The 16238-nt window shown below is 55.8% G+C and overlaps 2 protein-coding genes across 8 annotated transcripts in view; both read right to left on the bottom strand.

The window, feature by feature from the left end:
* The window catches only part of SDC3 (syndecan 3), a 44431-nt gene extending 35224 nt beyond the window's left edge, over positions 1-9207 (bottom strand). Inside the window, exon 1 of the mRNA XM_051637861.1 lies at positions 9096-9207. Within this exon, the coding sequence (XP_051493821.1) occupies positions 9096-9191 (96 nt within the window). The 5' untranslated portion in view covers positions 9192-9207. The remainder of the gene's footprint in view (positions 1-9095) is intronic.
* A 4449-nt stretch (positions 9208-13656) lies between these two features.
* Positions 13657-16238, bottom strand: part of PUM1 (pumilio RNA binding family member 1) — an 80663-nt gene continuing 78081 nt past the window's right edge. For all 7 annotated transcript variants that reach the window (XM_051637754.1, XM_051637753.1, XM_051637757.1 and 4 more), the window contains exon 22: positions 13657-15493. In XM_051637754.1, coding sequence (XP_051493714.1) covers positions 15362-15493 — 132 coding nt within the window. In that variant the 3' untranslated portion in view covers positions 13657-15361. The remainder of the gene's footprint in view (positions 15494-16238) is intronic.

Raw genomic sequence — 16238 nt, 5'->3', positions numbered from 1 at the left:
GGAGTCCATACAAAGAAGCCCGTGGGGTTGATCTTCCCCAGTTTGTGCTTTTAGCCCAGCCCAGACTCCAAGAGCTTGAGGGCTGGAAGGCAGCACCCCAAGGAGACAGCCCCAACCATTGAGACCCCAAAAGTCACAGTTTAGACCCCAAAACTCATTCCTGTGGTGGGGGGGGAGGCAGGACACAGAGCTAAAGCTTCCTTCAGCCCTGGCATCCCCTGCTTGCCACCTTCCCTTCCCAGCTACTGTAATTCCTGTTTCCTCTTGGGCTGGGGGTGTTGGGGGGCAGCTGGCTGCAGCCAGAGTCCAGCCAGCCTTTTTTGTCCCTTTCTCTGCACAACCACCAAAAACCTGCCCAGGCTGTGGCCCTGACAGGCCACCCAGGTTCTCCTTTGGGGTGTGACAGGCCCAGACAGAGGGTGGCTGTCTGCAGACAGAGCCCAAACCTTGGTAAACTGCAGCCTTTGCACACCCATCTCCAGCTGGGGCATGTCATGAGCATCCAGGGGCTCCCAAGGATTTCACACAGGCAGAGGGGGGTGACTCTCTCCAAGGATGCAGCCCCCCCTGGAGAATCCTCCCCGTGGACTCTTTGCATCCCTGTTTTCCTGCAGGAGGAAGCACAGCCTGTGCTCAGCCCAAGGCAGGGAGCCAGAGCTGCCCTAAACAAGGTAGACAAGAGCCTGTGGGATATCTCTGATGGAGCAGCATCCACAGGGATACGTACATCCCTGTGAGGGACAATGCACCAGGAACCAGCCCCTGGGAATCAGGTGATCCCTGCAAAGCTGCTTGTGTCCATCCAATCCCCACACCACGTTTAATGGCTTCCCTCTCCCACCCTTCTCCTCCTCCAGCCTTTGGCTGGGTGCTTAAAAATGGAAAATAAAGGGATTCAGGAGACTCTGCAGCCAGGACCTATTCCCAACCAGTACTTGCACCCTTCCAGAACCAGGCTTCCTTGTGGGAGCAGGGCTGCAATGATCCATCCTGGCACAGAGATCTTCCACCTACCTCCACACGATCACCCTGGGATCATCCAGAGTGGCTTTAAGGGCATCTATGAGGGGACAAGCAAGGTTGGCATCACCCACACTGTGAGGTCCCACACCTGGTCCCACACTGCAGCCTGGGGACAGGACGGGTGTTGTGAGGGGGAAGACCAGGCATTGATTAACCCCAATTAAAGGCAAGAGGGCAAAGAGGGAGAACCAGCTGTACCACCCCAATGACAGCACCCAGGGATGGAGTTCATAACAGACACCCCAAAATTCTAGGGGGTTATTCCCAGCAATGCCATGCCCCATGGATCTAACACCCCAACAATGCAGGGGACACTCTGAGGAGCCAGACCAGCTTGCAGCCCCTCCCTGCAGCCCCCTCCCACAGCCTAATTGCAGCTTGCCAGGAAGCTAATGAGCAAGTTGTACCCAAAATAATTATTTATGGATAAATGGGAAGAAACAGCTCCTTTCCATGCCAGGAACAAACAAACCCAGCCCACTGCAGAGGCCGGGTGCTGCTGGGTGCTGTGCTGCAGGTGGCTCTGCTCACTGGAGCATCCCAGGTGGATGCAGCTCCAACAGCTCTGGCACGTGCATGTCCACGGGGAGCACGGTGGGATGACAATGCCCCCCAGCCCCCCAGCCAAGCCCCTCATTTCATCCCAGCTTGCTGCACTTGATGCCTGGAGTCCCTGCTAGATGCCCAGGTCCCCGTTCCACACCCCATCCCCCCCCACCCCAACAAATACATGTTGGCATGCTCCCTAATTAACACCAGGCTAATTAACCCCAGGATCCCACCCAGGTTTGCAATGAGATGACAGAGGCAACAGCAGCACTGCTGAAGGCCTGAGCCAGGCATGCTGGCAGGACTTGCAACCACTGGTGGCTAATTAGTGCTTCACTAGCACTCATCAATGCCATGGGAACATGAGGAGTGGGTGCTACAGGTTGCAACCCTCTGGCATCCAATCATGCTGCCCAGGCTGGGGTGCACGGAGCTTGTCAGGCCTCAGGTGAAGGGGAGCACCCTGCAAAGCTGGTTTATTTTGTGTTATTTACCCTGGAGGAGGAGGAGGGAACAGGGAGCAGTGACATCAGCCGAGGAGCAAAGCACCCCAAAGTCATGGGGACATGGCAGAGCCTCTCCCAGCACCTCCAAAAAAGGGAACCTCACACTTGGAGAAGCCTCTGGGTTAAAGTATCACTGGAACTGCACAAAATCATCCCGTTTCATCAACAAATACCTGGCAGCTCTGGGTTTTTCCACTGGGCTGGAGCCAGAACTCCTGAGCCATTTAAGAGTTGGTCCCTGCCTCCTCCCCACACTCCCCGTAAGAGCCATCTCCAGTGACACTCAGCTCCAGCTCTTAAACACCCTCATCCCAGTGACAGGAGATTCCCACGACATCCTCACATGCAGCCCATGCACGAGGGAGGAGGAAAAGTAAAGGCTGGATGATACTACTTGCCAAAAAGCCTCCAAAATGGGGAAAAAGAAATCATTATTCCAGCTTCGTCCCATTAATCTTTATGGGGTGTGATGGAGACGTTGCCCAGGATACCACAGACACCCTCAGGACAGGCAGCACCTAGAAAAGTTCTTAGGAGTCCAGCAGACCCAAATTTGCCTTAAATGAGCTGGAAATGGTGAACCAACACCTAGTTTGGGGCAGGAAAAACTCTTTACATGCTCCTTCCCAGCACCACCTGCTGCCTCTGGGGCAGGAAATAAACACTGAGACTTTCTGTTCGCTTAAGAGATTTCCTTGCAAAATAAATAAATAAATGAGTTGGGTTTGGTGTTTTTTTTTTTCTTTGTAATGCCCATTTCGGACTGAAATTCCCGCTCTCTTCCCTCAAAAATGCAGCCCCCTGGGGTATTTTTGACATTGGCTAACTTGAGCATCCCTCACAGAAGGAGCCAAACTCACGCCCGCCCCTCTCGGCGGCTGCTCAGCCCAACCAAGGCAGCTCATGGAATAGTTTCACTCCCCTCCTCCTCCTCCTCCTCAAAACAGCATTTATTTATTTTTTTTATTTTTTTGGCAAAAAGAACTTGTTTTGCCAACAATTTGTGCTCCGTGCTGCCTCAGAGATGAGGTTTCTCCAGCCTCCTCCTCCTCAGTTCCAACTGGGATCCCGCTCTGGGGTTGCAGCAGGGGGGACACGAGCAGGGGCTCCCCCACACTGAGGTGTCCTCCCCACTGTTTTTTTTCCTTTTGCTAAAATAATCCTTGTTTTGCCGTGGGCCGGGAAAAGAGGAGCCAGTCCTGAGGTTGCTGCTGTTATTTTTATCTTGAAATAAATAGTTTGAGCCGTGGCCAAGAAGCTCTGAGGGAGGGAGATGCTTTGCATTGTGGCCACAGGGATGTAAACACAAGTGGCCTCCATCCCGGCCGGGGCAGAATTAACATCCCAATCTGGACCTGAGAGAGATGAAACTGCCTATTCTGGGATGCTGAGGTGGAATTAAGGGGGTGCACAGCTCAGGGAATATCACTCCCATGGTGGGGACCACAGCAGTACCCATGGCTGGTACTGCAAATTGATGGTGTCCCCTCCACTGCATGGCAGGCACAGCTGGGACAAATACTGATTTAACCAGGATCAGAATTAACCTTTTGAGTACATTTTAACAACAACAACAACAAAGCAGCATGGAAAGAACTAGCTTTAAAAATGGAGCATCCCTGTGCTACCTGCAGGTTCAATCCCATTCCTTCCCGACCCTGGGTTCAGTTCCATTCCTTCCTGACCACAGCATGACCCGAACAAACCATGGTTTAGGGGGGGTGCAGATGCTGCCACCAGGCTCCAGTTGGCAGCCCAAGGAGTTGCCCTTTGCCTGGATCCAGCCACATCCTTCCCAAGGCCTCAGCTCCCAGCAGCTCCAGTCCTGCCCCGCGGGGCTGGGCACAAAGGAGGGGCCTTTGCCCCCTGCTCTGCACACCAAGGTCACCAAAACGCTTTGCACGAGAAGCTCGGCGTAAATGTCAGATTAATTAAGTGGGAAAGATGTATGTGTTGCCACAAAAAGCTCTCTGTTTCTCCCCTGCTGCCCTTCCTCCCACCGCTGCTCTCCCCAGAGCCGGGCACTGCCTGCAGAAAGTCCCGGCTGGGGGAGGTGAAGGAGCCCTGAGCCCTCCCCGTCCCGAATACTTCTCCCCTCCTATGAAGCACCACACGAAGGGAACGGGGAAAAGCACAAAGCGAGGCTGGCAAAGCTGGGAAAAACCTCCCCGGCAGCCGCTGCTCCTCCCTCCGCACACGTGTTGCGGCAGCGTCTCCAGGGACACGGCGGGACCAGGGACCCGCATCTTCTGCTGCCAGCACCGGGGTGCGGGGCACAACCACGGCCCTTCCCCCCTCTGCCCCGAGGGGCTCGGTGGCACCTCCTGGTCTGCAGGATAAATCCTTCCCCGGCAGCTCCCCGGGATCCCGAGGCAAAGCAGCCTCAGGCAGGAGCTCAGCGGAGCGGGGAGGATGCGATGAGGGATGCGGGGGGGGACAAGAGCTCCAGCGGAGGGACCCGCTCCCAGGGGATGCTCAGCCACGTGCTGAAGAGGGTTTCTCCCCCGGATCACAGCTCCCCAACTCCTAAGCACCGAGGCTGGCTTTGCAGAGATGCCAAGGGCCGGGTTCGCCCATCAAGGAGTAGAATAAAAGCAAAAAACCGCACCCAAGAGCCACGCGGGGCACGAGGATGTGAGCAGACCCGGCTCCGGGAGAGCTCGGTGGGCCAAGGGTGCGGGGACAGGATTCATGCCCCCACATAAAACTCTTCTCAAGTCTTTAAAGGCGGGGCCAGGGGCAGGTTCCCGTCCCCCCCGCGGGGTCGGTGCCGTCCCGGCCGGGTTTGGTACCCGCCTCACGTCCCGCCGGGAGGGACATTCCCCGCGCTCAGCCGCGTCTCCCAGGGCTGCCACGCGTCTCCTGCTGCTCTTCCGAGGGGAAAAGGAGCCTTAGGGACACTTGAGGACTTAAACTCCCACTTTGCCCAAGCCACGCACGGGCAGGGACGGGAGGTGCTGGCTGCTGGAGGACCCTGTGCCTCTCTAGTAGCTCTGGAACCCTTTTCTATCATTATTATTATTTTGTTTGTTGGCTCGGTTCCTCTCCTTGAACTTGCTTCAGCTTTTGCTTTTAAGAGGAAGGAGCTGGGTGCTGAGCACGGCTGGGTAGGGAGAGCTGGGATGTCCCTACAGACAGGGCCTGGTGGAACCACTGCATTATCCCAGCTCAGCCCAGGGAGCTCAAATCCACCCCCCTGGGAGCCAGGACGATTCCCAGCAAACACATTTCATGCCACAGGATTGCACAGCAGCCCCCAGAGCACCCACAAAGCTCCAGAAGGGAAAGACCCTGGACCACCAGCAAGCAACATCATGGGAACAAGAGTGCCCCTGCAACCCCCATCCTGCCAGTGCTGGTGGGTCCCAGAGCTCCAGAGGTGCTGAAAACCCCAAATCCTCTGCAGGGGAAGGTAGATGCTCCACCCCAAACTTCTGCAGGGCTGTGGGGCACCTCTGGGTCCCACATTCTCCATCATCCCTTCAGATTGAGCCAAGGGTGGATTTTAAGGGATAGCAGGAAGCAAGGGATGCCATCCCACAGTGACCCTGGCAAGGAGAGCCCGACAGAAACCCACTCAACACTACATCAAAATCACCTCCCTGATACCCTACACAGAAGAGCAGGATGAGGCCAGGCCTGGAGCCAGACCAGCCCCAGAGCCACCTCCAGCAAAGCTCCAGCAGGGACATGGATGTAAACAGCCAGGACCTACAGAAAGGTTACAGCTAATCAATGCTCTCAGTAATTAAGGTGACAAGTTGATCCCTAAGCTGGTGGCTCGGCCAGCCAGGGCTGAGGCACAGCACCCTGCCCCAGGGGACTCAGAGTCCCCAGACCAGGGGGTCCCACAGGGTTGGCTGGATACTCCACTCCCCCAGCATCTCACACAGCCCAGCACACAGACCACCCTCGCTGGTTAAAGCTCATCAGTCCCCCTTTACCAGTCCCTCATTATGGTGAGAGCTGCTGTCTGGCACTGCCAGCCCCCCTGCCTGCTCTGTCCCTAACCAGTCCCCACTCCTTTGCCAGCACCCCAGCTCCCCACTGAGGAGGAGGAAGAGGAGAAGGAAGGATAGATCCCCCCAGTCTTTCATTGTTCTGTGGGCTGGGGGGCAGCCAGCTCTCCTGGCTGCACAGAAAACAGCCCGCTCTTGGATTTTCAGATGTCTAATAAGGGGTTGAGTTTGGCCCTGCTATGGGCACAGCTGATGCAGAAACTGCTCATCACAGAGCTGCCTGGATCTCCCAGACAGGTCCGGACCCTGTCCACTCTCAAAGTGGCCCATAGTTGGCTCCAAAATTATGAGTCAAGAAATGGGGGTCGACAGGAATGGACTTGGTGAACTCTTGAGCTTGAGAATCCTGGCCAAAACCAAACCTGACATGACACTGTTGGGGAAAACCCACTCCTAGGATCTGGTCTTGCCAGGAGAGGTAGCCACCACTCCCTCATGGAGGAATCCAAAGGGTTAAAGGGACTGATCCCAGTGGGATCACTCCCAGCTTCCCCAAAGCCAGGGCCATGAGGGATTGCAGCCATCATGAGCTCAAAGGGAAGTGCTGAGCCCCAGGAGACCCATTACAATTCCCAAAGACTCCGGCAGCTCCAGGTCCCTGTGCCAAGGCTGGGGACAGGGAGGTGTGGAGTTGGGTCCATCCCTGGGAGCTCATGGGCTCAGGGTTATTTGTCCAGTCTCTGCAGTGCAAATGTTAATTAATTATCCAGATGCTGGTCCGGGGGGACAGAGGTCCTCAAATCCACCCTCCATCCTATTCATGGCAGCCAGCTGGGACACCAGAGCTCTTCCAAGTTGTTGCTTCTCATCCTGGCAACCCCGGGAAGAAATCAAGACTTTGTCCAAGGAGACTGAATGATTTTTAAGCCTCAGTGAGGAGAAGGAAGGGAGAGGAGCAGCCTTGGTCCCCTCCAGGCAAGGGTGCCTGATGTCCTCTGGAGCATCCCTGATGAGGGGAGCAGCCCCCTCCCTCACTTGGGCTGCCTCCCCCAGCCCCCATCATCCCCAGGAGCATCCCAGCATCCCGACACCTCCAGCCCTGGCATTTAACAAGCTCATAACCTTTCCTGCTTAATTATCCTCAGCAAATGCCAGCAACCACCTGCCTTCCCATCCACCAACCAACAACTAAAATCCCCCAAATGGGGAAGAGGAAAAGCTTATTTGGAGGGGGGCTGGGGAGGAACAAGTGCTCACACAGCCAACCCCACGCCCACCACAAGTGCTGGAAACACCAGCATGGCCACTTGACACCGTGGGCAGCCAGGGATGGAGAGGAGCTGCTGGCAGAGCTCAGGCTTCCCCAGGTGGATGGTGAAGTGCAATATTGGGTGGAACAAACCACCCATGATCCACCCCCAGGAGCCACGGGATTTATCGCTGCTCCGACAAGTAAATCACACACCTGATGGTCTCCTCAGCAGCAGCTCTGCAGCCTCCTCAGAAACACCAAAGTTGCAGCTGGCTCTTTGGGGGGGGGGGGTAACACCAGGAGAACACCCCCACGCACACCCACTGCCCCCATGAAACTGGGGTGCCAGCCCATGGTGCCTGCAAACCAGACCCCCAGGAGGATGGGGAAGAGCTCTGGGCTGTTTGCTGCAGCAGGTCATGGCAAGTGGCCAGGCCTGGGGGCTTCTTCCTCTCTTAAAGGGAGGAGGAGGAGGCAGCCTTCCTCCTCCCCACGCTGCCAGGCTGTGCCACTTGAGTGGGACGAGCATCTCCTGGCTACAGGAGGATCCTTCCCGTAGAGCATCACCCCCAAACACTCCCGGACCCCCAAACACCCCCGGGCTCCCAAACACCCCCTCAGTGGCTCAGCAAGGGCTGGGCAGGGTGCAGGCAGGGCGGGGGCTTTCCCAGCCGGGTCGGTCTGGTGATGGGGAGAAGCAGCTTTGGAAGGGCCAGAAGACCTGACTCCTTCCTCTTGCCAGCGTGGAAACCCTCTCCAGTGAGCTGGGCTGGGAAAACCCCCGGGAAGAGAGGGAACAGGGGGCAGGGCTGCCCGGATCTGCCCCTGAGCAGGGCGGGAGGTGCAGGGAAGACCCCGGGGGGCAGGCGGGGTTTGGTGCCTGCAGGGACGGGGCAAACCCCCCCCCCCCCAAGTTTCTTCTGCCGCTGGGCAGGAGGGGGGGGTTGCTCCGTCTCCCCCTCCACGGGTTATTTTTAAGGCGCGCTTCCCTACGACCTTCAAATGGCATCTGCAGGCATCCCCCTCCCCACGCACACGGCAGGGACACCCCGCTCCTGCCCGCACCCCCGGGCTGGGGCCCTGACCCGGGGGGTGGGCAGAGGAGGGGGCACCAGCTTCTGCCCCTGGGGGTCCGGGGGAAACAGGCGGGGGGGTGGGCGGGGAAGCGGAGCCCAAGCGGAACTGGGTGCCCCCCCGGCAGGGTGCGAACCCCAGGGTGGGCGGCGGAGTCCTAGAGCCCCCCAGCAAGGTGCCGGCACCCCCCCCCCCCCCCCCCAGCAGGCTGCCGGTCCCCCCAGTCCCAGCCCGTCCACGCACGATGCCGGTGTCGGTCCCAGCCCCCCGGGCCGGTCTCAACGCCCCCGCCCGCCGCCGGTTCCCCCTCCCCGGGACCCGTGGGTGCCCAGGGCTGGTCCCACGTTCCCCACCAGCCCAGCCCAGCACCGATCCCTCTCCCCAGGCCAGTCGTGCGCGATGCCGGTCCCACCCACCCCCCCCACACACACCCCCACTCTGTGCCGCTCCACGCACGATTGCAACACCGCTCCCACCCCCCCAGCTCGGTGCCGGTGCCCCCGGCCCCTGCCCGTCCACGCACGATGCCGATCCCAGACCCCCGCTCCAGTCCCACCCCCCCCCAGCCCGCTGCCGCTTTAGGCACCATCCCGGTCCCGTACACGATGCCGGTGCCCCCAGCCCGATGCCGGGGCCGGGTCCCCCTTCCCGGTACTGGTACCGATCCCCCCCCCTAAAGGAGCCATCCCGGTCCCTCGGTGCCCCCGGAGCGGGGCCGCCCCCCCAACTCACCGGCGCGGGGCGGGCGCTGAGCAGCAGCAGCAGCAGCAGCAGCACCGCGAGGCTCCGCAGCCCCCGGGGCGCCGGCACCGGCACCTCCCCGGGCATCTTCCTGCCGCAAGGACGGCGGCGGCTGCAGCGGCGGCGGGAGGCGGCGGCGGGGGCGGGGACCGGCCTTTGTTGCCGCCGCCCGCGGGAGGCGGGAGGAGGTGGGTGCGGGTGCGGGTGCGGGGACGGGCCGCCCTCCCCGCTGCGACCCCCCCCCACAACCTTGGCAGGAAGCGACGGGTCGGCATCGACCCCCCCCCCCCCCAAAAAAAAACCCCAACGAGACCCCAAGCCGGACCCCCCCGCCCCGCTCCGGGGGCAGCTCTGGAATCGGCCTCGGGGGAGTGGGATGGAGGGGAAATTAAGTGGGGGGGGTCCCCGGGGCATGTATAGGGGGGGAGGTGGGGCAGATTGGGGGGAGCATGGGGTAGATGGGGGGATCTGGGGTAGAAAGGGGGACATACAGGGGAGGATCTGGGGCAGGCTGGGGGGACCTGGGGCAGTTTGGGGGGGTGGGTGGGGTAGATGGGGGTCTGGGTTAGATGGGGGACCCTGGGGTAGATGTAGGGGGGGGATCTAGGGAAGATTGGGGTGACCCTGGGGGGTAGATGGGGTAGACCCCGGGGCAGACTGGGTAGACCTTGGGGTAGATGGGATGGACCCAAAGGTAAATAAGGGGCCCTGGTGGGGGGGACTCTGGGGTAGATATAGGGGGGGGATCTGGGGCAGACTGGGGGGATCCAGAGGTACATGGGAGGGCCTGGAGGTAGATATGTGGACTCGAGGGTAGATACAGGGAGCACCTGGGGGGAGATTGAAGGGGTTCAGGAGTAGATGGGGGTGACCTGGGGCAGATTGAGGGGACTCAGGGGTAGGTGAGATGGTGGTGAGGCAACGGGGGGGGGGGCTTAGGGGTAGTTGGGGGTGTGAGCAGAAGAAGAAGATCCTGGGGCCAAAGGGGTCACCTCAGGGTGGATGGGGGAGAGGAACAAGAGAGAGATGGGGACCCTGAGATTTGCCTCCTGGGTGGGACCCCCACTCTGCCCCACTCCCTGTGCCTCCCCTCCATGGGACCCTTGGTCACCTCTGGGTGGGTGCCGGGGCCAAGGCCACCCCCAAGGGTACAACCCAGGAGGGGAGAACCCTGCAAGCAGAGCTCCCAGCCCTGAGCCAACACCTCAACCAGCCCCACAGCACCGTGCCTCAGTTTCCCCTTCCAAAACCAAAGGGGTTTTCCCTTTCAAAAACAAAGAGATAAAAGTGGGGCCAGAGGACAGGACACTCCCCTGCCGTGACAGTGACTTCCAAGTGGCTGATGGGTGACCCTTGGGTGACTTTGCTCCATATCTGGGGGTCTGGTCACCCCAGGAGGTGGTAGCTGTGGGTGAGCTGGGAACAGACAGGATGGGATATAAATGAGTCGTTTCTCACACACGTGTGATTCCTCCTAATGGCTTTCGCACGCTTGCTGTGAAAAGCCTAAAAATATGCTCAGATTCTCATTTAAAAGAAAAAAACCTCCTCTGAATGCAAACTACAGGTCGGGAGGGGGTGAAGGAGGGAGCAGGAGGGGGTTATCCAGGAAAAGGGGCATTGCCCTCCCAGCACTGCCGGTGCAGGAGGGGAAATCAGCCCAATCCAGCTAAAAATTGGGATGCAGCTGGTGGGTGGGGAGAGCTGGGGCCCGTCCCACAGCAGAGCTCCCCGGCAGGTGGGCAACTCAGAGCAACTCTCCTCTTTGGGGGTCCCGGGCTTTGCCTGGGGATCCCTGCCTGAGCCACTTCTCTGTTTTAATTGCGCTGTAATTAGCCGGCTCCAGGTTATTCTTATTAATAATAAAGGGTATTAGCAGCGAGGTGGAGGGCAGAGGCTTTGGGTGATGCAGAAACACACAGGGATGGGTCGAGGTCTCGGGAGGAAGGGGGTGTCCCTGGGGCAGTGGGGGGGGGTCCCTAGAGCAAGTCGGGGGCCCGTGGTGCTGAGGAGGGGTCTGTGGGACAGGGGAGAGTTCCGTGACGCATGAGGGAGTTTCTGGGGCAAGGGAGGGGGTCCATGGGGCAGGACAGGGCTCCATGGGACAAAGGGGTGTCCCTGGGTCTCGGGGGGTTCCCTGGGGCAGAGGAGAGGTCCATGGGGCAGTGAGTGGGGTCTGTAGGGAAGGGACGCAGTCCTTGGGTCTCAGAGAGTCAGAGGGGAAGTCTTTGGGGCAGGGAAGGGGACCCTGGGGCAGGAGAGGGGTCCGTGGGGCAGGGGGAGGTCCCCGGGGCAGGGAAGGGGCCGGAGCGGGTCCCTGGAACCGCGTTGCTGGGGCTGCACCGCCCCGCCGTGGCCGCGGCCACCCCTGCAGGGGCTGCAGCCGGGAGGTCCAGGTCCCTGCGGGTCCCCACCGAGCCCTTGTCACCCGGGAGGTGGCCCCTGACCCGCGGCAGGGAGGGAGAGCTGCCTGCAGACGGGAGCCAGGGTCCCACGAGAGGGGCTGGAGGGGACGGGCCGTGCCCGGCTGCCAGCGGGTGCTGTTCTATCCCCGTTGGAAATGGGAGACCTTGTGCTGCTGGGGCAGGGTGAGTGGGATGGATCCTGGGTGAAGTGAGGGGACCTGAGCGACATGACAGGTCCTGCCCGACGTGACGGACACTGGACACACGCGGTGGATCCCTTCACAGCCCTTCCCCAGCAGCAGTGCTCAGAGTCACCGAAGTGGGGCTTGCACAGAGTGACCTGTCCATACCCCTCCTGGCAAGCCCCCACTGTGCCCCCTCTCCTCCCCTCTCCACTGCTGGCCAGACCTTTCCTCCCAGGCCAGGCTTAGAGCAGGTCTGGGCAAGAGCTAAACCCATGGAATTGGTCCCTGAACACCTTTGCTGCTGCTGCTGTGGTGGGAAGGGTGCCCAGGGTTAACTCCAGACCTATGAGTAATCCAGGAAAAGACTTGAAGCCTGGACAGACTCATCTCGCTCCAGCCTCCCACCTGAGATACATACTCAATGCTAAATTAAATTAAACTTCTAAAAATAGATAAATATGCCTTGTTTTCCCCATGTTTTGTCCCAGACCCACAGCCACGCTGCTGCCCAGCCTGGCTGCTCCAGCACTGGGGGTTAAACGGAGCTAAAGGGGCCACAGGAGCCTAAAGGCTGCAGGACCTGGGACCCCAGTGCTCCTCTGACCCTCATGGCTGTTGGTTATTGCCTCGAGAGACAGGCTGGCTTCAAACCCGGGGCAAAAAAAAAAAAAAGGTGTGAGAAAGCTCAGGTCAGCACTCTCTGCTAAATTTGACAACAAAGGGTGTGAAAACTGATTAAAACCACCGCTGGGTCACAGGGGTATTGGGCTTTGTTCAGGAGTGAGAACAAAGTGGCAGCATGGGCAGGATCAGTAATTTAACACATACTCCAAAATCAAATGCTTTAATGCCCTGAGCCAAAAAACTAATTTCCTGTAAGATGGGAAGCTGCTTCCCCTCCATCAATTTATCAGACATCCCCCGACTGGCACAAATGCTCAAACTTACTGGGATTTCCCAAATGATTCTGATGAAAACTTCAGTCTTTAAAAGCAGCAGTTGCTGAACTGCACAGTCCTGGGCACTGGCAAATGGAGAAAAATTGGGTGGTAAGAGAGGGGCAACATTCTCCCCAAGCAAGGGTCACACATGGAGTCCTCTTCAGCAGCACAGGGCATCACGTCCAGAGCTGGAGCTTCCCCCAGCCAGGGAACTGGGGGAATAAAAGACAAAGGCAGACTGAGAAGTTGCACAAGAACGTGGTCCAGGCAGCAGATTATGAACACGGAGTAGAGGTGACACAGGTGAGCAGGACAGTCCTCACTTTGGTCACCCAGCACCCAATCATTTTTGGGTCATTGCCTCTTTGGAAGGAGAGTTTGGGACAGGAGAAAGTCTGCACTGACACACGAGCTCTTTTCTAGCAGTTTTCCATGAACCAGAAAACACCTCAACACTCAATATTGCTGGGCCATCCCCACCTCGACTGGTTGGTGCAGCTCCTCAGCCCCCTCCCTCCTCACACCCCAAAAAGAGGAGGATGAGGATACAAAAGGCTTCTGCTCAACCACCAACTCCAGAGGCACCAACCCCACCCAGCCTGCAAAGAGAGAGGAGGATGAAAGCAGCAGAGGAAACCAGGAGCAGATGAGGTGTCCCAGAATAAGTTCTTCCTTGCTCCTCTTTCCAAGTGCTTCAAGTGGCTGAGACACACATGGGGGTTGTTCATTCACCCCCAGCTGGTGAGGATGGAGGCTGGGATGCTAGGAGTTTGAATGGGCTCTGAAGAGCATGAGAAGTGCTCAAAGAGGGGGGAAAACCCCCAAAATCCCAGCCCCCAGGAAGAGGGGTGGCAAGAGCGGGGGCAGATGCACACCCATGGTCACTCTGCTCTTCCTTGTCCTTTTGCATCTGCTGCTGGGAGAGGACACAGCCACTCTCAGCCCACACTGGAAAGCTGCTCTTAAAATGCAAACAAAAGGTAAAAAGCTGCAGAAAAGTGCTCCAAGCCAAACACAAAGCCAGATTCCAAAGTTCTGTATTTTTCAAAATAAAGATCACACGTTGTTTAGAGACAATCTACACAAGAGTTACAAAAAATAGTCGCCCAGGCATAAGCATACACAGGTTTGTTAATTATACACATATGGTTACAAGTGTGCTTGCAAAAAAGTTCATTGGAAATATACACAAGGCTCTGTAAATGTACACCGTGTAGTGTTACAATTCTATATTCAAACAAGGAAAATTGACAGTATGTTACATTCACTTACAAGTAGACAAAATGCAAAATACAGTTCATCTTCTGTACAAAAAGGGGAAGGTGATTCACACTTTACAAGGTGAAAAGGGACTCTGATTGTAAGGAAAACTAGGGGATTCTGTACTTTTGCACTTTTTGTTTCTTACTGTCACAAAATAAGCAAAACATTACTTTTTAAGATTCAAAAAAACACTATTTTGAACTGAATTCTTTTTGTATAACATTTAGAAAGGATTGCTACTGTTCAACTAGGTGACAAATAAAACCAAGCATTTATTTTTCTTCCTTTTAAACATTAACTAGGCTGTATAAAGAGAACATTTCCTTCAAAAGAAAAAATTTACTTCTGGTTGAAATTACAATTTACAATATACAACACTATATGCTACGACCATAAAAGGTGTGAATATACACTGAAATGCACAGGTTTTGCTAATTCTTTTTTCTTACCAAAAAACGGGTTTATGTCGATTCAAACTTCTCCACATTTACATTACAGAGGTTTACAAATGTACAATTGTACAGTCAGAAGTATGTTCCACTACTAGGGTACATTATAGATACAGATCAGACATCAAAACAAGAAAATACTACAAATTTTTATATATGTAAAGTCTACACCAAGTATACACTATATATTTATAGAAGCAAGACCAAAGCCGAGTTGGATTTTGTTTTTGTTTTGTTTTCCTCATGCTAAATAATCCAATTGTGTCTTCTCCAGGTTAACAGAACAAACTGAGTAGGCAGTAAACAAGTACACCCGCCCCCCTGCTTTAAAAACTTGCTGGCTGTGTACATTTTTCTTCCCCAAAACGACAGCTAAGCTACCTCCTTTAGCATGTTATACTCAAAAAATAAGAATAATAAGAAGAATAAAGCGATTAAAAAGTTTCAGAAACTTCATTCTCTCTTTTTTTTTTTTCCCTCTGAACCGAAGCTTTAGCAAGTTGAATTTATCTTTAGAAACAAGTGTTAAATGGTTGAGCCATTTAACTAAAATTGAAACCTCTCACTGATTTTTTGACTAAAAGGAGAAAATCCACAGATTTGCAAAAAAGTTGCCTGCGAGGCAGATGAATTAAAAATGCAGGTTGTTTTTTTTTTTCCTGTTTGTTTTCTTCAAACCAACCACCCTGAAAGTTTCCACATTTGGAATATAGATACAACAGTGAACAAAAAAATGTGGCCTTTCCATGTACATTTGATACCTATGTACAAGTATTCTATACACCAGTAAAACAGCAGGGCAATTAGTTAATTAAAAAAAATAATTAGTACATGTTATGCATAATAAAATTAAAGAAATTTACAAAGGCTTTTTTTTTTTCTTTCTTTTTTTGTTTGTTTGTTTTTAGCAGTTTAGCAACCCCCAAAAAAAGTTTTCTAACTGTATATTGGAATATTGTGGGTTGCTGGTTGCAGATGCTGGATGGCCAGGGAGCTCCTGCCTCGTTTGCTGCCTCAAATGATACCGTTTGGTGGCCCACAGATGGGTCCCAGGTCCACCCCGTTCTTCATGTAGTACTTCTCCAGCTTGGCCAAGATGTGTTTCCCGTAGGTGTATTTACGCAGGGTTGCGATGTGAGGCCGGATCTAGGAGGGAAAAGAGGAGAAGGAGTGAAGCTCAGGAACCTAAATTCCAGCCATGGCCACCCTGAGTGAGCTCCAGGTCAGTGGTGGCCACCAGCAGAAGACCACAAATGTGCCTGAAATGCGGAAGCGCCCTTTGCGCCATCGCCTCAATCATTGTGACTCAAGTTAATGTTCCGTAACTCACTGATGTTATTTTTAGGAGGAACTTCTGGTCAAGCAGGTGGCTCTGCCTGAAGCAATGGAATCCAGTTGGATCCAAGCGTGTGGATGGATACAAGGCTTTGTCCCAAGAGAGGAATCATAGAACGGTTTGGGTTGGAAGGGACCTTAAAGATCATCTAGATCCAACCCCCTGCATGGGCAGGGACACCTCCCACCAGCCCAGGCTGCTCCAAGCCCCATCCAACCTGCCCTTCAACACTGCCAGGGATGGGGCAGCCACAGCTTCCCTGGGCAACCTGGGCCAGGGTCTTACCACCCGCACAGAAAAGAACTTCTTCCCAAGGTCCAATTTAAATCTCCCCAACTTTCCTCTAGGCCCTTTCAGGAACTAGAAGGCTGGGAAGACACGACCCCAGGTGCTGGAGCTTCCCAAGGGTGTCCTGACGTTCTTCCCCAACCCTGGGTGAACATGAGAAAAGCACCAGAAGGGTCTAGAGGAGCTGAGCAACTTCTGCTGAACACCACTGAGGTGTTCTGCATCCTTCAGGATGAACTTCAGAACTGCCACAAGCCCCACGGAGCT

Source organism: Apus apus, chromosome 21 (assembly GCF_020740795.1).
Source record: "Apus apus isolate bApuApu2 chromosome 21, bApuApu2.pri.cur, whole genome shotgun sequence".
Taxonomy (NCBI): Eukaryota; Metazoa; Chordata; class Aves; order Apodiformes; family Apodidae; genus Apus; species Apus apus.
Note: the sequence above shows the minus strand (reverse complement) of the source record. Positions and strands in the feature narration are given on the sequence as shown.